The sequence below is a fragment of the Brachyhypopomus gauderio genome, chromosome 2 (genome assembly GCF_052324685.1).
Source record: "Brachyhypopomus gauderio isolate BG-103 chromosome 2, BGAUD_0.2, whole genome shotgun sequence".
NCBI lineage: Eukaryota > Metazoa > Chordata > Actinopteri > Gymnotiformes > Hypopomidae > Brachyhypopomus > Brachyhypopomus gauderio.
Genome location: NC_135212.1, coordinates 23809006 through 23829560, shown reverse-complemented (window position 1 = coordinate 23829560; position 20555 = coordinate 23809006). Strand labels below are relative to the sequence as shown.

Below are 20555 nucleotides of genomic sequence, written 5' to 3'. Positions count from 1 at the left end.
TATCCACGCCATAAAATGCATACACCACTCTTATTATTAGGAGATTCATTAGGCTATGCCTTATTTTATAGCCAGCAATAGGCTTTGCTTTTAATGTGTTATCTCGTATCTTGTGTGTCAGTGCTCCTGTCCCTCACACGTTGGTTATTAACGGCATGGTGCGGCACTTTCTGCAGCGTGGACATTGCTGTGAGTTGCTCAGGGCCCGGTACGTTCTTAATGCTCTAGCGAGAAGTGGACAGACGGTGTGGAAGCAGCTGCCAGCGCAGTGGCCAATTAAGATGGCATTTAGGCAAGCTGTTCTTTCCCCCTCCGTTAAACAGGCGTGGCCTGCACCACTCTGCTTAAGTGACCTGCCACTCCTGCTGTGTAGAACCCTGGGCAGCTTTCCTCTAGCCCTGCTCACGGTGCTGATCCGTTGAGAGGGAGCGGCTGGCCTGGAGTGTCAGCACAACAGTTAGTTGTTAAACCTAGAGGACCAAAAGTCAGTTGCATTTCCCATAAGCCAGTTGCTTTTCCCATCAAGCATTTCACTTGATTGTTCTTTCCTGTGTTCTCAAACCCGAGCGTGAAGAAGAAAAACAACTTAGCTAAACATACAGGACATTTAAAATTGCACCAGGATACCTTTCCTAGCACCCTCAATTTGACCTTGAACACACTTGGCTGCGTGTAACATTGTAAACCAACGTTCATGGCTTTTTTGGTACAGTTCCCAGTTATTTACTTGTTGAAGTTTTCCTTCAAGCTTAATTACAGTCAGTTCTCATTACAGGGCTACTGAACCCTTTCCAGTGCATATGAAACTAAATATACTGTATGTCTTCTCACGCTACCAGTACTAGACCAGTACCCTGGTGCACTACATTTCCATGGCCACAGACATATTTCTCACCGGTTCTGAGAAGACATTGAGTACACCATCATGGTTGAATAAGCCGTTGGTGATTTATGATGGAATGAACCAATCTGCAGCTCTCCCTTTGCTGATAGGCGTGTTCAGTGGAAGCTAAACTTGATTATCACTCTTCAGTCACTATGAAACTAGGCATCTAATTTGGATGCAAAATGTGGTTTTGGTATTTAATTGCAGAGCAACTGGTGAAAACTGTGTAAACGACCTAAACAATGGCATTACATTCAGGGAGTGAACAGCTCACTCGCATACACGCAGCTATTGAAAAGCCCACAAGAGCAGTGAAGAGCACACAGCACGCTATGTTAAATCTCAGCTGTCAATAGTGGGCAGTTCCAGGCCTCGAAGAGTAGAGTTTTTATAGTGTTTAATTGTTCTTCAGCTGCTGCCATGTCCTGCTTCGAATGAATCGATAGTGCTCTCCATGAGACTAGCGTACCGACCAGTAAAGATTAATGGCTCCCTCCTGGTCTCTGCAGAGCAGCCCAATGGCCTGGCCACCTAACATCACTGACCTTTCCTATCAATATCTCTGAGCTTTCAGCATGCATTGTCCAGCATGCTAATTAAAAGCCTGTGAGTAATTAAAACCTGCACCATTATACCATTCCATTGAGTGACATCGCTCTTTGCTATGTGGTGGTGGGGTTGGGGTAGGCTGGGGGGGATTTCTTGCTGACAGGTAGGGTTTTTCATCTGAGTTAGCTGACTCACTTTCACCATCCATGTCTGATGGACAGTCTGATTGCCTGCTCTCCTGTCTGCTGGAAGGTTTCCCTGTGAGACGAGCATTACGAACGAAGTTACGGAGGAGAAGCAATATGAGACCCGCCAGGAGCCATCGCCGACGCCGGGGGCTTCCACCAGGGGGCACTGGAGCAGGTCAGAGAAACTTGTTTGTCAAAGGCGGGGAGCTGACGTTGCTCACAGACCCAGGGTAGCTCTGCTAATCTAACAATGAGAATAAATAAGGATGAAGGATGAGGATGAGGAAGGATGTCTTCCATGTGTCATGACATATTTGGCATATTTCCTCTTTAATTTTCTTTTTTTAGGAACAACATTCCCCATAAAACTAGTGCAGATCACCTGTAAGCCTTCACTGTACATCAGCTGGCTGGACGCTGCAGGAATAAACACTCTGATATGTTAACTGTGTGGCATACGTGTGCCACATACAGTGTTTTTGTGCCTCTTTGTAAATACTTTGTGTCCCAGAAGAGCCTTCAGCCAGATGGCTTTTCCTGAGAGAGTGTGCATCACTGCATTAACAACTGTAATGAACAGTCTTATTCCTTCAGTGCTGTCAGTTTTGCTTAATTAAATTGTTTGCCATAGAGATGTCATGGGGATTAGTGAGAGAAGATGGAATCCATGAACATGCATAAACAAGGGCAGTGGAACAGAACAGAACCCTCTTTACACTTTAAATTAGATCAAATTAAATGCGAAAAGATAAAATGTTGTTTTTTTTATGTATGCAGGTGTTTCATACTGTGCAGAGGCCTGAAGAGGGCATTCATTTTACACATTAAATATTGCCCTTTCTGTCTGCATGAGTGAAAGTGCTTCAATTAGACTTGATTCCTCATACAACACTGCCCCCTGCTGTTTCCACAAAACAACTTGCACAAACCCAGACTTTGAGAGCTCTTGTGTTTGAAGATGTGATACATAATGTGTATCTATGCATCCTCATCTGTCAGGGAAAGTTGTGTGTGTGCGTGTGTGTGCATGCGTGTGCGTGTGCATGTGTGCGCACGTGTGTATGTTTGACAAATTCTGTCCCCTTTTATGCCTTGTTCACTGCTGGTCTTTTTCACTGTGTTATCTTGAATCCTTTGCTCCTCAGTCATCGGAGTTTCTAGCGAATCTTTCTGGATTCCTCTGCTGCTTTGCAGTCTTTTGTGAGGCTGAGATTTCCTGTGGGGGCATGTTGTGATAGATGACCCTTATTCAATTATTAAGTCGTCTTTGTTATTAATGGCTACTGTGACAGAACCAATTTTCTTAGCCTGACCCTATAAGCTCCTAATAGAAAGGGGAAAGACTGAACCCTGATAGTTTGACTGTCATTGAGACCAAATGAGATTTTGTTGCATTTTGATGAGCCATTGAAATGTGATTTATAAATGTTCTTTTCTGGAAAACCCCTAGACCTCAGTTGGTAGAGGAGGAGTCTGTTGACAAGGAAGACCCAGAAAGTGAGATAAAGGAGGGAACACTGTCCCTGAAACGGTCATCCTCGACGTCTGGCCCAGATGTTTTGAGATTGGAGAATCTTACCCATAACCAGAACAGTTCTATTCCACATGGGCAGAATAACTTTGGAATGGGCCCAACGGTGAGGCCCACTGGAACAGAGCAGGGACTCAGCACAGCCAGCCTAATGAGCAGAGAGGTCCCTAGTGTTGGTGTGGAGGAGGTAGGTATCGTTTCCCAAAATGATTGTATTGGGTTAAGATCATCTCAAATGAGACAAGATGATACACATCTTTTGGGAAACCTGGACCAGTTTTGATGAATGGTTTCAGTTGTAATATCATACCCATGACTCAAACTCAAAAATGTTCACTGTTCATTTTGTCAGGTATTTGACATCTTGCCGATCTATGGGGTGCTACAGCCAGGTGAAAGTCAGCAGGTGACGTTTTCGTTCTTTGGCCACGCCCACATCAGTGGTCAGATGCTGGCATTGTGTGAGGTGGAAGAAGGCCCTACATATGAGATCACAGTCAAAGGAGAGGCTTCACTGGTCACCTATGCCCTGGACACAACAGACATTGACCTTGGCCCTCAGGTTTATACCACACATGCATTTTCCATTGTTTGGTCGTTTTTCAATTTTATATATTGGAATAAAAGCACATTTAAAAATGTGTTTCTCTTTCTCAGGTGTTTGACCGTGTAGCAGAAGCAGAGATCACTCTGAGGAACACGGGGAAAGTGGGCTTTGACTTCAGTGCTCCTCTGCAAGGCGATCAGGTTTCTGCTAAAGACCCCTTACCCGGCCAGCCCATGGTCATACCCGGCACGGTGAGAAGCTATATGCCATCATAAAGCCTTTTTCAATATAACTTCATTCATTCATTCATTCTGTGTCCACAATGGCAGACTGATTGTTGTAACCGTTTACACGTATCCAATCAGGCAGACGGAATATTGTAACCATTTGATCCTAGACTGGAAAAGAGGTAATAGTGAAGTCTGGATTAAATAAATTAGATCATTACATTTAGTTTGTAATGGCAGGCTAAAAATGTCCCATATATAGTAATTGTAGGCTGTTAGAGTGCCTCTCTTTAAGCAATTTTCACCTGGCAGTATTTAAGATGATTTTTGTCTTCAATGCCTATCACATCATAATGTCTCAGGAAATAGGATTCCCTTAGATCCTATTTGCAGTTTGTCAGTGCAAATTGTGGCAAAGTCAGAGAGTCAGTGGGTGAGAGGCTCATGATAAAGACCATGTGTCTGTCTTAACATTTATGTGTTAATTTGAAATGACTACTTACTACCTGATACACATTTTTTGACATATCTAAAGGGGCACTTGGAGGCGAATGCAGAAATGAAGCTCTCTGTGTACTACCTACCTGGAATGCCAGATGTTTTTCATAGGACTTTCCAGCTACAGGTTGCTTTCTTTGAGCCAGAGGACATTACGCTAAGGGGAGAGGGTGTCTTCCCTAGAGTGTGCCTGGACCTGCCCAGGGACCTTGGTAAGACCTTACTAACCTGACCAGTGCTAGGTTTCTATTCTTTGGCTTTCTTTGGCTTGCACTCTCCAATCTAAAACGTGTGTGATTCAGGGCCAGCTGAGAGGCCAGCCTTGCTGCAATTTTTGCTGATTGGGAATTTGAAGTCAACTATAATGGTGCTATTAATCACATACATCTGACCCTGCACCAGTTCATAGACCTGTGGAAGAATCTTATTGATCAGAGCCATCTGGTGTTGGGCCAACCTGGAAATTTGTGAATGAGTGTGATTAATCTGTGGAACCTGCCTAGAATGCACATTTACACTTACTGGGAGCTGCGATCCAGACAAATGTCAGCAAATGTTGGTTCTGAAACGGAAATAAAGCAGAGGCTTTGATTGGCTATCGATTTGAGGTGCTGCAATGCACTGCTTAGTCAGGCATCTGGTAGTAAATAGTGCAGATCTTTGGTTTAATTCGTGGGAGACTTTGAATCATAAGGTCGTTGCTTTTTTTACACAATATAATTTTGCTGTAGGCAATGAAACTCTAACCCCTAACATGCAGCATGCCCACCTTGATCCAGGCTGAATCTGTGTCTGTGCATAGATGAGGAGCGATATAGCTCTGTGCTGAAGGAGGCCAAAGAAGCCATGGAGAGCAGGAGGCAGAGAGAGGAGGTGTTGAGCAGACCTGGGACAGGAGGAGGAGAGGAGCTGCCTGAGGAGGACTGCATCCCCACTGTGAGTGCCTCCATCTGGCTGTTCAGACACTGAGTCACAGTGCTGCATATCGGATACATATTGGATGTCAGTACCACATATGAAAGTGGGCCCGGGATTGAAAATGCCATTTTTTTGTGCCATGTTCGCACTGCCATCCTAATGTCAAATGTGTGTCACACATGGAGAAAAGATAACATGAGTTATTAGGACAACAAATTTTTAATAATTGTAAAGGGCAATTCTAAAGATTTGGTCAGTGTAATCTTAAATTGAATTGCATGTCACTTTGCTTCAGTTGTAACATTGTCACTGACCATTTTGCTGATTTACCTAGTGAGCATGTTCGTGTGTTTGTGTGCAGTATGATGTCCTGCTGCAGATGGAAGTCGAAAGGCTCTTGGTGAGAGAAAATGTCAAAAACAGAGAGAAATCCCAAAGGCATCCCGAGCAAAAGGAAACACCTGGATCCACAGATAGCAGACGATGCAAAAAGCTAAGCAGGTAAGTTCACTTTGTTTATTAAAAGATCCTTGTTTTGACTGATGAGAAAGTGCGGTTGTTTATAAAGCATCGTCTCAACAGGTTTGTTTTGCCTGATTACATCTTGGACTTTGGCTGTGTGGTCCATGGCAACGTTCCTACCCACATCATCAAAGTGACCAACACTGGGCCTGTCTCCGTGTCTTTCCGAGCTGAGCACCAATCATTAGCAGGCACAGGTTGGTTCGTGCAGCACCACATGGCTGTTGGCTCTAACATCTCATAGACTGAGCCTTGGCATTATCATATTGACTTCACATCCTATCCTATCACATCCTAGGATTCAGCACAGAGTTAGACAGGGTGAAGAATCTGCCCTACTGTGAGACAGAGACATTTGAAGTGAAATTTGATCCACGTGGTGCAAATCTGGATCTTGGGGAGATCAGCACTGTCATGCCTTTACAGGTAGGAAAGCCCAGCTCTATCATACCTTTACAGGCAGAGGAGATCTTCACTGTCATGCCTTTACAGGTTGTGGAGATCAGTAGTCATGCTTTTAGAGTAGGAGATACTGGACGACATTTTGGATAATTGATTTCCTTGTTCTGTTTGACCTTTGACATTTGAGTGCAAAATCACAAAGATTTGATGTTGGGTCTACTTCATGTGAACTTTGGCAAAGGGTTTTATTTTTCTTTAGTAACTGATGAACAAGTTCTTCTTTTGTGGCTGTGCTTACTGGAATATACTTCTGCTTTTTATGAGACAATAAGAACTAAACCCTGGAAGATGTATCATCTGGCCCATATTGTTTTTGAAAATACTCAAGGTAAAATAATTACAGATTTCATCAGCCTGTAGGCCCCAGTTGAACGCGTTTCTCAGAAGTTTGTACAGGTGCTGAAATGGAAAGGTAATGTCTGGCTATGATGAGCTCCTTCTAACTTTAAAGCTGCAAAGCTCCAAAGACTTTGGATTGATGTGGCATCTGCTGCATTAATGGCACTTCTCAGATAAAAAGAGTTCCATGAGAGAACTGTTCATCCTTCAAGTGTGAAATTTAGCTCCGTGAGAGCTGGTGCTTGGTTATTCTGCAGCCTTCCACTTAACATAAACTTTCAACTTTTGTACATACATGTATATGTGTAAGGCTTTTACTCTCCTTCATACTCAGTAAAAAAATATTGTACCCAACAATAGTAATGTGATGAATGGAATATAGTCATGGAGGGATTTGTATAGTCTCATCACTCACTTCCTTTCTGTATTATTTGCCATGCCCATGTCTCTGAAGGAGGAAGCTCCTTTAAAGCCCTATGTGATTGACAGGTTCTTGGTGGTCCAACGGTGCAGGTACGTTTGCGTGCTGTGGTCACCATGCCCTCCCTGATCGCCTGCACAGATGTGCTGCAATTCGACAGCGTGCGGTGTGGCATGTGCCAGGTGATTACAGTGCAGCTGCACAACCCTGAGCATGTGCCCTGTGAGTGGAGCATCGAGGAGGAGGAGGAGGAGCAGCCCAAGAGGAAGGTACAGGGACATCCTACACACCCTGCTGCACACAGAGCCACTCATGAGACTCGCTTCACTGGATTAGCTGTCTGCAGTCCTGAAAATGTGTTGAGATACATCACTACATACCTGACGTGAAGGGAATATGAGTGGTTCTCTCATTCTGTCAGAATTTTGGCACATAAATGACTATTCATTGTTTCTGTTGTTGCGTATTCAGGCTGAGAAGCGTCTCCCTCCTCACCTGAGACGGAAGGTCCATTTTGAGCAGCCACCTCCACTTGTCTTTGAGATGCTGCCATCCAGTGGTGTGGTTTATCCTGGGGACAGGGTCAATGTTCAGGTCAAATTCACCCCTGCTGAAGGGGTAAGGTCAAATGTGAATGCCATAGTAACTCCAGAATTATCAGGTGTTTGTTTTATTGAATTTAACTTAATTACAATACTGAAACTAATAAATTTTTTGTCCTGTCCAAGATCTAATCCAGGTGGGCTTGTTTTAGTAGTTTTAGAATCTTCTAACAAGCAGTAAACACAGCTGATGCTCCGTAACTCATCAATAAAACTGACATGGTGCATTTATAAGTCACCAAACCTGATCCTAGAGAGAACTTGTGCTCCCAAACCCTTTATCGGCTCCTATTTATATATCGTAATGCATATCTCACCGGAAAGACTGGTGTATATTCAGTTCTCATCCTTCCCATCAGGCCATGCGACTGGCGCCCTGCTAGGTCTGATCAATGAGCCCAGAGAGACTCTGATAAGAGCCAAGCTGACGCACACACTTAATCTTATCTCGGTTCGGACTGCTGCTTGTTTACACACACATGCACTCACACACACACACACACATATTCAGTACACATACACCAAAACTTGCACACAAATTGCAAACTGAAAAATAGACACACGGATACCCTATAGAGTGGTACTGACAGGTACTCTGTCAGTTCAGTTTTGTTATATTTCACATATTTGCAAGTCCAGCTCTTGTACTCTAGCAAAGGCAAATCTGACTTTTTCTGGAGAGTGCTGTGGTTTGTCAGAGTGATTCAGATGTGTCTGTGGGGGAGAAAGCATCATACCTGAACATAAGAAGATTGTGCATTGAGCTATAAAATTGTGTTTGATTAAAAACATGGTTCTAGGGGATAAATGTGCATTATTGGAAAAGAAACTGTAAGTAAATGAAAAATAATTTTTTGTCTTAAAACACTTTGGAGATAATAGAACATTGACTCTGTAGACTACAGTATGAGCATTCTGTTTCTTGTCTACAGTAGGATCTCGATAGCTGATGACATAATTCACATTTACCTTAGTTTGATGCAGATAGATTAAAAGGATGAGGGAACATTGTAGGCCACACCTGTTCATGTTCCCACATGACAGCCGCCTGTAATGCTTAGGTGAACTACTAAGTATTGTGAAACAATGATAATGATGCAAAATGAATTTAAATTTTGAATTAAACCTCACACTATGATATCATGTTAAGTGACTCACTATTACACAGGTATTCATGTAATCACTACCTGGTGCAGCCCAGGGAGTAAGATCCACTTTTGAGTCTCAACTTCTCTCAAGGTTTCTTCTGGTTTCTTGCCCAAAGGGTTTTTCCTTGCCGTTCTCATCCTCATCAAAGATTTGGGCCCACATTTCTTTGAGAACGGTTTGCGAGAGTGTTCACTGTAAAAGTGCTGCACAAACAAAACCTGAAATTCAACTCGCCCAAATAAGCGTGCAGTCAATAATTTGCCTCCCACATACACACAGACAAGTCAAGTCATTATCCCTCTCATGTCTTTGTCCCATGCAGAGGGCGTACAGAGAGACCCTGGTGATAGTCGTGACCCAGAGCACCCAGCGGGTCCTGCTGGTGGCTCAGGGCCAGGGTGAGGAACCCCAGCTGCAGTTCTCCACTTCGGTGCTGGAACTGGGTCCTGTGCTTCCCTACAGCAATGGGGAGGAAGCCATAGTGCTGGTGCACAACCCTTGTCCCTACTCCATCGAGTTCTATTCTCTGGACTTCGACATGCAGTACCTGGAGGAAGAGAAGGTTCTGACCTTTTTACTTTTTTTTGTTAAAAGTTGGTCTGATTGGTGATTAAGAAATGTTTAATCTGTTTCTTTTTCTTTGAAGGAGTGATTTATGTTCCAAGAACAAGGTTTAACCTTGTAGAAAACTGTTGTTGTGACTTTTTTAATTGAACAACATTGCCAGGAATGTACCACACTTGCACCCAACAGAAACCTTGTTTTGTACAGTGTCACCCATTGGTGACACTGCATCAAGACAATTCTCTCTCTATATCTCTGGTTCAATCCCTTCCGTGTTCCAGGTTGCACACTAAACTTCAAAGTGCTGTATCCCAATCCTCAGAACTACTTAGCTGTGACAGTACTTTGAAGCATCAGCTCACCTCCGGCCTTTCCTGTCTGCTCTGTTGTTATCTGAACTTGAGCCACTTCTCATTTGGTCTTCACAGATTCTGAGGATGATGAAAGGTTATGACGCACAAAATGTGTTGCTACTGCCCCCTCGTGCCCCTGGAGAGTCCCTGCCTGCTGAACTTCTGGACTTCTACAAACAGAACTGCTCCCAGGAACCTGGGCAGGGTATAGTGTTTTCCTTTACATGTCCATTATAGGATCGTTCTGCCAAAAGCCTTAATTATTGAAAGCTGATAGGTACCAATTAGCATGGGCTCAATTGCAAAAAAATAAAATTGCAAATTGATAACTACTTGGTCCAAATTGCTGTGTTTTGCTTCTAGTAGATAATGGGTAGACATGTGTAAAGCATTGTAACACATTGTTAACACTGATATACATTATATTATCTGCAAAGTTATGTAAAGTCTACATGTAATTTGACTGGTATACTTCACAGAGGCTTCTGTGCATCTCTTTTTGCACAACACAAGATATGCTGTTTTTCTCAAAACTGGAAAATACTGACAGAGAGCTCTACATTTATGAATGAGTACAGTCAGATATTGTGTGCTATTGATCCATCATCCTTCATAATAAAGGGATGCTTCCTGGTAGGGAATGCTTGTTAATTTTGGAGCCAAGCAACATCCATATGTCCTTCAGAGTTTAAGTCTGGCTCACATACAGAGGATGAGACTTCCAACATCAGGGAGAAGGGGGAGAGTGCGGCTCAAGATGAGGACTTTTCTGGCTCTCCACCTGAAGAGCATCCTGTGGAGGAGGACAGGATGGGGACAACTGCTGTCCCATCTAAAGATGTGTCTCCCTCAGGTGCAGGTATGCTTCTGCTTAGTAAAAAAAAGTGACTGATCCTCAGCACTAACTACTCGTTAAAGCAATGTGCTTATGTTGGAGTCATTATTCAGACAGAGGCAGACTCACAGAGCTTCTCCTCACAGACCTGGTCAAACAGGACGGCAGGATGAGCTGCGTGGGGGATCTGGAGGTGAACCCGGTGTCCAGGGCAAAGGCCCGGTACATGGGTGCGGATCTGTCCCCAGAGGGTCGGGCTGCTCGCAATCGCAGGGGCATCGCCATCGTAGTGCACGGGGCTCCTCACTCAGGTAGGACACCGAGCCTAGCTGTGGAGTAGCAGCTGCTCACATCCTGTTTCAGACTACACTTATGGTGCAGTGTATCGGTATATATGGTACAGTGTATCAGTGTATATATGGTACAGTGTATCAGTGTATATATGGTGCAGTGTATCGTATATATGGTACAGTGTATCAATATATATGGTACAGTGTATCAGTACATATGGTGCAGTGTATCAGTGTAAATATGGTGAAGTGTATTGTTTATATGGTGCAGTGTATCGTGTATATATGGTGCAGTGTATCAATATATATGGTGCAGTGTATCAGTATATATGGTGCAGTGTATAGTGTATATATGGTGCAGTGTATAGTATATATGATGCAGTGTATCAGTATATATGGTGCAGTGTATAATGTATATATGGTGCAGTGTATAGTATATATGATGCAGTGTATCAATATATATGGTGCGGTGTATCGGTATATATGGTACAGTGTATCAATATATATGGTACAGTGTATCGTGTATATATGGTACAGTGTATCGGTATATATGGTACAGTGTATCGGTATATATGGTACAGTGTATCAGTATATATGGTACAGTGTATCGGTATATATGGTGCAGTGTATCGGTATATATGGTACAGTGTATCGGTATATATGGTACAGTGTATCGTGTATATATGGTGCAGTGTATCGGTATATACGATACAGTGTATTAATATATATGGTACAGTGTATCGGTATATATGGTACAGTGTATCGGTATATATGGTACAGTGTATCAGTATATATGGTACAGTGTATCAGTATATATGGTGCAGTGTATCGTGTATATATGGTGCAGTGTATCGGTATATACGATACAGTGTATTAATATATATGGTACAGTGTATCGGTATATATGGTACAGTGTATCGGTATATATGGTGCAGTGCATCAGTGTGTATGGTCAGGTCTGGTGAGATGATGGTGTGAGTCTATGTGTAGGTAAGACGGCCTTGGCGGTGAGTCTGGCGAGGCGCTATGGTGCGGCGTGTCTGACCCTCGACGGCGTGGTGCAGGAGGCGGTATCGTCCGGCACCAGAAGTGCAGCCATACAGGCCAGAGAGCTCATGGAGGTCACGCAGATGGCTGTGGAGGACCCGGGTGAGGCCAAGACAGGCGTGCGGAACCCACAGCATATATACGTGTTTGCTTGGCCCACTAAAGCGGATGAGACTGATACTGTGTCTTTGGTTCAGACGTGGCTGGTTCTGCTGGACAGACTCTTGGAGTTCTCAGTGTGGAGGCAGTAGCTAGACACACAGCAGAGGGAGTTCAGGCCACTGACCCCAAAGCCCCTGCGTCCACCGTATCGACACGTAACAAGACCAGCACCACTGGACCAAAGAAGAACAACAACTCCAATCCTGCTGCTTCAATGGTGCCTCTAATGGGACTATACACTCCATAATACCAGCTATTACATAACCTCTCTTGGGATGGCTTGATGCTGTCTGTATTTTGCCAAATGTTTATATGCGCTTCTGTATTTTTGTTCAGCCCTTTTAGCTTACGGTTAAGAGAAAGCACAAATGTTGTTATGAATTAGAATGGGCAATTAAATACGTGCGCATGTGAGCGTGTGTATAATTATGCTTCGTTGTTTGTTGTTTGGGCAGGTTCAGAGGTTACCGAGTGAGAGCATGAGCCAGACCGGTGAGTTGGCAGCAGTGAGTGGCTTACTGCCTGACGAGATGCTGGTGGAGATCCTGTCAGAGAGACTTCAGGTAACATAGCACTACAGCCACTGGGAAATCACTTGGTGGTTGACAATAACTGCCAGTCATCAGTTTTTCTTTTTCCTATTACACAGCCGACACGGTCATTTGTGGGGGAACAAATGCTCACCCTCTTGACATAATTTAATTGTGCATCCCCGCTCTGCCTGTAGCTAAGCGACTGTCACCGCGGTGTCGTGATTGACAGCTTGGAGACGATTTTCTGCCGCTCCCCAAGTGCTGCGCTCCAGATCGTCCTCAAAGCCTTTAACAACCGGCAGCACATCTATGTGATCGACCTCATCTACAGCTACAACGCCTTCAAAGCCACAGAGAGAGAACGGTGGCAGGCAGCAGGTGAAGCTGCAGGAGGCGATGGATAAGGAGAGAGAGAGAGGGAGAGAGGGAGAGAGGCAGGGTGGATAAATAAAAATCTAATAAAACAGAAAAATGAAAACAAGATGGATATTGCCGTGCCAGACCGGGAATATTACTGTAGTGGCTATACAGTAGTTACGCAACTATACAGACGTTGATGAATCTAGTGGTAAATGGAAGAATAAACAGCTGAGAACCACTAATAGTACAAACATGTGCGTGTATGTGAACAGAGGCCATAAAGAAGGAGCAGATGGAGAGAGAACAACTCCGTCTGCAGGAGATGGATGAGGATGAGTACGATGCCCTACCTGAGGAAGAGAGAGAACTTATAGACCTCCAACACAGAGAGATGATAAGGGAACACAAACGCAGGTGACCTGTTCAATATGCCTAGAACAAATATAGAACTCCCTCTTTGCCTGATAAATGAGGAAAAACTTTGAATACTGAATGTTGAATATTGTAACTTTTTTTAGCACTAGGTCAGTAATTAGGCTTTGTTCTATTTTTAGGAAATTGGTTGTCTGACCTATATAAAGGCCAAGTAACGCTAATTCTAGATTTTAAAATGTGTTCACCGGTGGATTGTCATGGTTTATAACTAGATCTGTGGAAATTGGCTCTTGTTTTCTGGCCTGCAGAAGTACTCTAAGTGAGAAGTAATAAGAGCATGAATGTTGTCTGTGCGCGGCCGGCAGGAAACAGAAGAGACTGGAGCAGGAACAAGAGGAGCGGAGGCAGCATGAGGAGATGGAGAGACTCAGAGAAGAGGAGGAGATGAGGAAAAAGAACAAGAGAGGAAAGAAGGAGGTGCTTAAAGAGGACTCCTCCGGAAAGAGGAGCCAGCTGGGCGGGAAGCAGGTCAGATCAGCAGCTAGTGAGAAATGCACATGCTATTCCCAGAGATGACGAGCTTATAAAAACACTTTGTTTGTTTGGTTTGGCCTCCCTGCAGTCTGCTGTGGCACTGCGTTCCGACACTAAACTGGACCAGCAACCAGCTGTATCTAAAGAGGGCAGGACAATATCTGCTTGCACGGAAAGCAAAGATGGTAAAGACTCGCCTCTGGAGAGTGCCAGAGAGCTCGAAGAAGGAGGCTGGAAAAAGAAATCCAATGAAAACAAGGACGACATGCCCGGTGGCCATGAAGATTCTGACACTGATGAGCTGGAGAGAGAGCTGGTCAGTTTGGCCTAAAGCTAGTGATAAATGGCAGGATGAATATGGCTAAGAGCCATTCATCACTATAAAACCCCATAATGGGACTTCTGTCATGAATGAAAACAATGAGGCTTTATATGAGAAGCCTGTGGTAGCATATTTTGTCTGTAATGTGTTGCCTGCACTTAGCTTAGAGTTGGCTGCCAAAGAGAAATAGAAACCCTTCTACATGTAGAACTATTCATTCATGCCTAATTCAACTATTGAAACACAAAAATGTCAGTGCTGTTTCTGGGATAGCATCACCAGGAAACACATAACAAGCTAATCTGGTGATTTAGAGTCCCTAAACCTCTTAATTGTCATTAGCTGCACCCATTTGGACAGAGCTCCTTCACTGCTAAATCTCCTGTAGTAATTCCAGCTTTGTCTGTGAATAATGTTAACAGTGCGCTGAGGCCGACAGGCAGCTGCTCTCCCGCTTCCGTCTCTATGAGCAGAGCCAGTCGCACGTCCGACGCGTGCTGCAGTGCTGGGACCGGACCCAGGGCGTCCTGCTCCAGATGCTCTCCTCTGACGAGCAGCCCCAGGAGCCTGAGGAAACCACTGAGCACCACACCGCCTCCAGCAAGAGGGCCAAAAAGGAGAGGGAGAAGGAGAAAGCTGACCGGGAGAGACAGGAGAGGGAGAGGTTGAAAACCGACGCGGCCAACCTTAAGCTGATGTCGGTGGAGACCGGCCAGGCGCACGTGCTGCCCGATGGCACAGAGGCCTCGGAGAGGGAGTCGGTCCCGCAGGTCATCCCCCATATCTGCGTCTTTGTTAGCGGGAAGGAGCATCCAAGCAGGACCGAGCTTCTCTGCAGCTCGAAGCTGCCATCCCTGGAGGAGGTAGATCAGGTTTAACTAGGCACTTCCTGGAGGATTGGGACTGTTTGTGTTTGACATTTGAACATAAGCTCTTATAAAGTTAAAGGTTAGCTTGAAAAGTGGCTTGAAAAAAGCACGGTAGGGTGGGCAGATATTACATTAGATTAAATTAGGTAAGATTAGATTAGAAAGACGGTTGTCCCATAGGGAGATTTGCTATGGAGGAAATGGGTCAGTGTTGCTTGTACACTCTGAAAGCACCTTAAATGTGGCCCTATTTTACTTGTATGAATAAAAGCAGGTTAGGACATTAAAGTCTCATATTTCTGTAAAAATTTAGGAGACTCCAAAGTCTCCCAGGAGACTCCAAGCATTGAAAAAATTATCAATGCCCACATCAAGCATTTTTATTCATAAGTGGGCTTTTTAAGTGGGTCCTAGGAAAAAATCTAGAGATATTAATAGCAGTCAGCACTGTTCTAGATTCTTCTTTGTAAGCATGTTTATCTCCATCAACATCCCATAGTCATGACCTCATTTTTCTGTTCATACATACACATGCTCGAGCTGTAGGTTCACATCCAACGTTGCCCTCCTAGGTCTTGGATGGGTTGGGGCTTGGACCCAAAGGTCCGCCCATCCCTCCTCCGATGGTGTTCTCAGTAGTTCCGTACCCCAAGAGGAGATCGGTGCCCCAACCCAAACTTTCTGCTGGCTCGTTCACCTTCTTGGTTCCCCTGTCTTTGGAGGACCAGGCCGAGGGAAAAAAGGGGGCTGATCTTGACGAACACGCCCCAACTCCCATTGTCGCAGCCAAGGTATGCAGAGTGTCTTTTTAGCTGTCTGTTTCTACATGCATCTGTGATGCATTTTGCATTTTTGGGTTAGAGGATTTAGCTTGGAGGTGTTTTAGTGTGGCACAAGTAAGAGCCATCTGAATGAATGAAATGAATGAAAGAAAATGTCTGGTCGTCAGGAGGAGGTGCCAGCCCTGAGTAAGGGCAAAGGGAAGAAGGCAGCGGTGAAGGAGGAGGTTCCCAAAGAGAGCCTGAAAGACAAACGCCGATCTGCAGCCAAAAAAGGAGTCAAGACTCCAGCCTCTCGCTCTCCTCACCTCAGTGCTGTCACCTCCTCGTCTGACATTGACCCGGGTGGATCTGTGGGCAAGAGCCAGTCAGCGCGCACTCAGAGGTACAGGACGTACACCCACACTCACCCACACACACACACATGTACACTCTCAACCGCAGCCACACTTGCACTTGTAAACACAACGTTCATTCCCATGATCCGTTTGGCCGGTGTCGGTTCCTGTGGTTTCACCGAAGGCTCACACATTTCCGCTGGGTTGTGCCGGCAAACGGCGAGGTGACGATGAAGATCTGGTTTCATTCAACCATGGCTGGCACTTTCGATCAGACGCTTAGCTTTGAAGTAATGGGGACCAAACGCTGCTATCAGCTCTGCTGCAGAGGGACCTGCACCTTCCCATCAATCAGCAAAGACCCTAAGTGAGTTGTTCCTGCAGATATGGAGAAAAAGCAATGGGTTGGTGTTTGGAGCCCAGAAAAATACATTTATTGTGTTGATAATGTTCTTTTATGGGACTGTGTGGTAGGACAGTGTTTGCTCACTGTAAGAAGATCCTGCAGCCTGAGAATGGTTCTCAGAAGACGTACATCATTCGCTCAGACCTGTACGACTTTGGCCCTTTGCTTTGTAGAAAAACCATAGACAGGTGATTGTCATTGTGCTGCTGATTAAACAACCAGCTCTTTAAACCTGAATTGCCATATCTAACTGCTTCTCCAGCTTACTTTGCTAAACCTCCTTGATAGTTTTCATACCTAGAACAGGAAAATAAATGTTTATTACTTGTGACTTCAAGTGAACTGTTTGAAAACATGCAGAAAATGTGTATATATCCTGTAGAGAACAGCAGTAAAGCCTGTACTTGTAAAGAATTCACTTTTACATCTTTAGTGATAGTGTTTCATAGTCACTTGGAAAATAATTGAACAAGTTATACTCATCCTTGTTCCCACTGTAACACGGTAGCTGTTTACTTTACACAGGCAAAAAGAGAAGAAGTACCCAGAAAACTCAGAAAGGCTAGTAATGCACAACAACTCACCAATGGAAGCCGAGGTGAACTTCTGCTTTCAGCACGATACCAAGGCCATGACATTCAGTCTGGACCCTCCGAACATGGTCCTTAAGCCCAATGAAAAAAAGGTATGCCTTTCCATTCTCTCACTGATATCCCATGCAACTTCAAATCTATTTAGTTATGAAGCTGTTCTGTGATTTAGCGAAGGCTGTAGTCACATGATGTCAAATCACTGTCAGAGTCTCAAAACTACCTCTCTGGAGGTGAGACCTCACTGGGTTGTTTCGCTGTCTTCTGATTGGTCTTCAAGGTGTTCTTGGGTGTTTTTAAGGCCCGTGTAATTTTGCAGGAGCTCAGAGTATGGGCATACCCCACCACCCCAGGTGTTATTGAAGACAGCGTGGTGTGCTATATTAAGGAGAACCCAGAACCTGCTGTCTTTCGCATCGCCTGTAGAGGAGTCCGGCCAGAGCTGGAGGTGGAGAAAAAAGTCCTCAATTTTGACAAGATTCTTCTTCATAGGTTTGGACCATCACATTCCACTTACACCATTACACGGGTTTCAACATGGGATTTATGGGACACTGACATATCGGTTAAAGAACTGACATGAAGGTTAAAAAATTGCCTTTGACAGTCAGTCAATTGGGTTGTTGCTGTAAATTTTTTACTTACACATTTTGTTGTTGATCTTTTTTCAAGGCAAATATGTTGCAATTTTGGAATATTTATATTTCTTACAATAATACTTACCTAGCTTGCATTAATGATCATGGCTTACATTAACAATTAATATATTATAGACCACCTATAGAAGCACATTTTGTTTATCCAGATCTTGATTTTAATCGGCCTGATGAAACTCTCTCTTGCTCTCTTCCTTCAGGAGCGACACACAGAGCCTACAACTGAGAAATCCCACCCTGCTCCCTGTGGCCTGGAGGCTGAGTGGTTTGGAGATGTTGAGGGAGGAGGTCAGTGTGTCGCAGGATCATGGCACCATAAAGCCCCACTCCGAGGTCTCCTTGCTTGTCCATTTCAGGGCAATTAAGCCCATCCACCTGAAGAAAGCCATACGACTAGAGGTAATTCACTGCCTAGGAGCTCAAATGTGAGCATTGTTGTCCACATCTCAAAGATTATTTGTAATTTGATCATTATGCTGAATGAAAAGCAAAAAGATCTGAAGCAATAAGATTAATATGAACTGCTGTCTGCACATCTAAACTGTTGTGTGTGTGTGTGTGTGTGTGTGTGTGTGTGTGTGTGTGTGTGTGTGTGTGTGGGTGCTGAACAGGTGTCTGATGAAGAGAACATTCTTGATATTGTCCAAACGGAAAACATTCATATCATTGCAGAGGCTTATGATGTTGCTCTGGACATCACCTTTCCAAAAGGTCCCTACAGTATCTCAGACAGCAGCCCATCTGTCTAGCTATATGAATCACAATTATGTTTAATTTCATAATTCATTTGATTGTGTTATAGGTGCTGATGGTGGTCTGGACTTTGGAAAAATTAAAGTAGGCGAAGAAGTGAAACTGTCTGTTAATCTAAAAAACAAAGGCAAATATGAAATAGCCTACAAGTATGTACTTAAGCACACAGTGTTCAGTGTCATTTGCTCATTTGCATTAATATCATTAAAGGCTCAGTGATGACAATGTTAAAGTGGGATGATATAACTTGGTTTCCACTGATCCAGGTTCATGCTGGAGCCCACCGAGCCTGGAATGCCCAACCTTAACTCCCTGTTCACTATTACACCCCTGAGAGGCTCTCTCCACCCCACTGAACGGCCCACTGCCGTCCAGCTCATCTTCCACTATAGCAAAGAGGTGTCCATTAATGAACAGCCAATCCTACAATGCCAGGTAACATTGACCCCACCCCCGACCAATCACTGTGTAGCAACATTTTTCCTTACAATGCTCTGATTTGAATAGCTGCTGCTTGTTCTTTGCTCCAGGTGATTGAACCAAATATCGCAGAGGGAGGAGAAACAATTGCTATTATACCCATCAAAATATCCGTGCAGTCTGTCTTTTCCAAGTATAGTCTCACTCCTTCGAATGACATCAACTTTGGTGCACTGGTTCATGGCTGCCGCAACACGAGGACACTCACCATGGAGAACCGGGGTGACTTTGATATCCGCTTCGTTATCTCCAGAATGTGTAAAGATTTCTCAGTTCCTGCGCAGAAAAAAAGGTTCACTCAGTGGCTCTTACTTACACCATATTTCTGATGTGATTCTGTCTGAATCTCTCTGATTGGAGACCTTATCTCTTTAAGCATGGGGAGGAAGCCATCCAGAGAGAGTCCCTCGGCTAGACCGTCTAATACTTTCAAGTTACGCCGCTCCGAGTCTGTCCAGAAAGACACTCCCACCCAGGTAGAGAGCATGCTATGAGTGCTATAGTTTTACCATCATCACTTACAAACACTTATTTCATGCAGATTATTAATATACTCAGCTTTATGCATCTTCTCTTGCCAGCAGACACGTTTGACTATGGGAGTGTTCTCCTTGACGCCGTGCTTTGGTGTACTACCACCTGGTGCCCAGCAGGTAGTCACTGTGGAGTGTCTAACTGAGCAGACAGGCCACTGGCAGGAGAGCCTGGTGGTGGACATAAGTGACCGGGACCCTTCTGACAGCCCAGGAGGTGTGCCCTACAGGCTGATAGCAGAGGTCTGCATGCCAGGTTTGTGACTGGTCTTAAAGATTCACTGTGCCAACTCTTTGTCATGTTGCTGGTTCCGTACAAGGCATCTCAATTCTCTGCTAGAGATTTGTGTAATATTCTCTCCTGATCCTGTGTCAAGCATATATTATACATCAGTACTTTGTAATGTCTTCTTCAGCAGGGAAATTAATATGCTGATATCCTGACTTAGTATTCTTTCAACAAATTGTAGGAAGAGAAATTAAGTCATTTTTATATAGCCTTTAAGCTCTAAATGATGAGTAAATTATGATAATTTAACAGCACATCCTTCCTCACAGTCTTATCTGATTTTGATCTAAACTGCTGTTCTACGGAATGATTCTGATCGTCCTAAGGATATATCATAAATATGAAGTGCTTTTTTCATAAACACACATTATTATTATTGCATTTCTCCCCTGTGTCTAGGAATAGCTTATAAAGACTTTGCTTCCATCTTTGAGGAGCACAGACTGTGTAAGAACAGTAACATGCTGCACTGTGAGCAGTATCGAGATGCTATGGGAATCTATATCCAGGATGAGAACAAGTTTGTGTTCAACAATGTTCTGGTGGGGAGGTCAGCCAAAGCACGCTTCCGCCTCTCCAACCCTGGCAAAGTGCCCTGTGAACTTAATCTCCAGGTCAAGGCTGTCCACAGCAAGGTGTGTATGTATG

At 44.2% G+C, this 20555-nt stretch overlaps 1 protein-coding gene across 9 annotated transcripts in view; it reads left to right on the top strand.

The window, feature by feature from the left end:
* The window catches only part of hydin (HYDIN axonemal central pair apparatus protein), a 63692-nt gene that overhangs the window by 31799 nt on the left and 11338 nt on the right, over positions 1-20555 (top strand). For 3 of the 9 annotated variants that reach the window (XM_076992060.1, XM_076992084.1, XM_076992092.1), the window contains 37 exons: positions 1688-1798; positions 3074-3341; positions 3507-3716; positions 3812-3952; positions 4464-4638; positions 5229-5362; positions 5706-5845; positions 5927-6063; positions 6165-6292; positions 7157-7357; positions 7560-7706; positions 9162-9401; positions 9832-9961; positions 10442-10615; positions 10738-10902; positions 11872-12030; positions 12126-12307; positions 12546-12653; positions 12818-13001; positions 13256-13397; positions 13724-13886; positions 13981-14208; positions 14637-15077; positions 15656-15874; positions 16033-16247; positions 16385-16567; positions 16675-16794; positions 17132-17291; positions 17516-17688; positions 18053-18251; positions 18464-18563; positions 18655-18754; positions 18872-19040; positions 19136-19377; positions 19462-19561; positions 19667-19874; positions 20307-20542. In XM_076992060.1, the coding sequence (XP_076848175.1) occupies positions 1688-1798; positions 3074-3341; positions 3507-3716; positions 3812-3952; positions 4464-4638; positions 5229-5362; positions 5706-5845; positions 5927-6063; positions 6165-6292; positions 7157-7357; positions 7560-7706; positions 9162-9401; positions 9832-9961; positions 10442-10615; positions 10738-10902; positions 11872-12030; positions 12126-12307; positions 12546-12653; positions 12818-13001; positions 13256-13397; positions 13724-13886; positions 13981-14208; positions 14637-15077; positions 15656-15874; positions 16033-16247; positions 16385-16567; positions 16675-16794; positions 17132-17291; positions 17516-17688; positions 18053-18251; positions 18464-18563; positions 18655-18754; positions 18872-19040; positions 19136-19377; positions 19462-19561; positions 19667-19874; positions 20307-20542 (6532 nt within the window). Of the gene's footprint in view, positions 1-1687; positions 1799-3073; positions 3342-3506; positions 3717-3811; positions 3953-4463; positions 4639-5228; positions 5363-5705; positions 5846-5926; positions 6064-6164; positions 6293-7156; positions 7358-7559; positions 7707-9161; positions 9402-9831; positions 9962-10441; positions 10616-10737; positions 10903-11871; positions 12031-12125; positions 12308-12545; positions 12654-12817; positions 13002-13255; positions 13398-13723; positions 13887-13980; positions 14209-14636; positions 15078-15655; positions 15875-16032; positions 16248-16384; positions 16568-16674; positions 16795-17131; positions 17292-17515; positions 17689-18052; positions 18252-18463; positions 18564-18654; positions 18755-18871; positions 19041-19135; positions 19378-19461; positions 19562-19666; positions 19875-20306; positions 20543-20555 lie in introns of those variants that run through there. The other 6 variants (XM_076992076.1, XM_076992069.1, XM_076992065.1 and 3 more) reach the window with 6 other exon arrangements.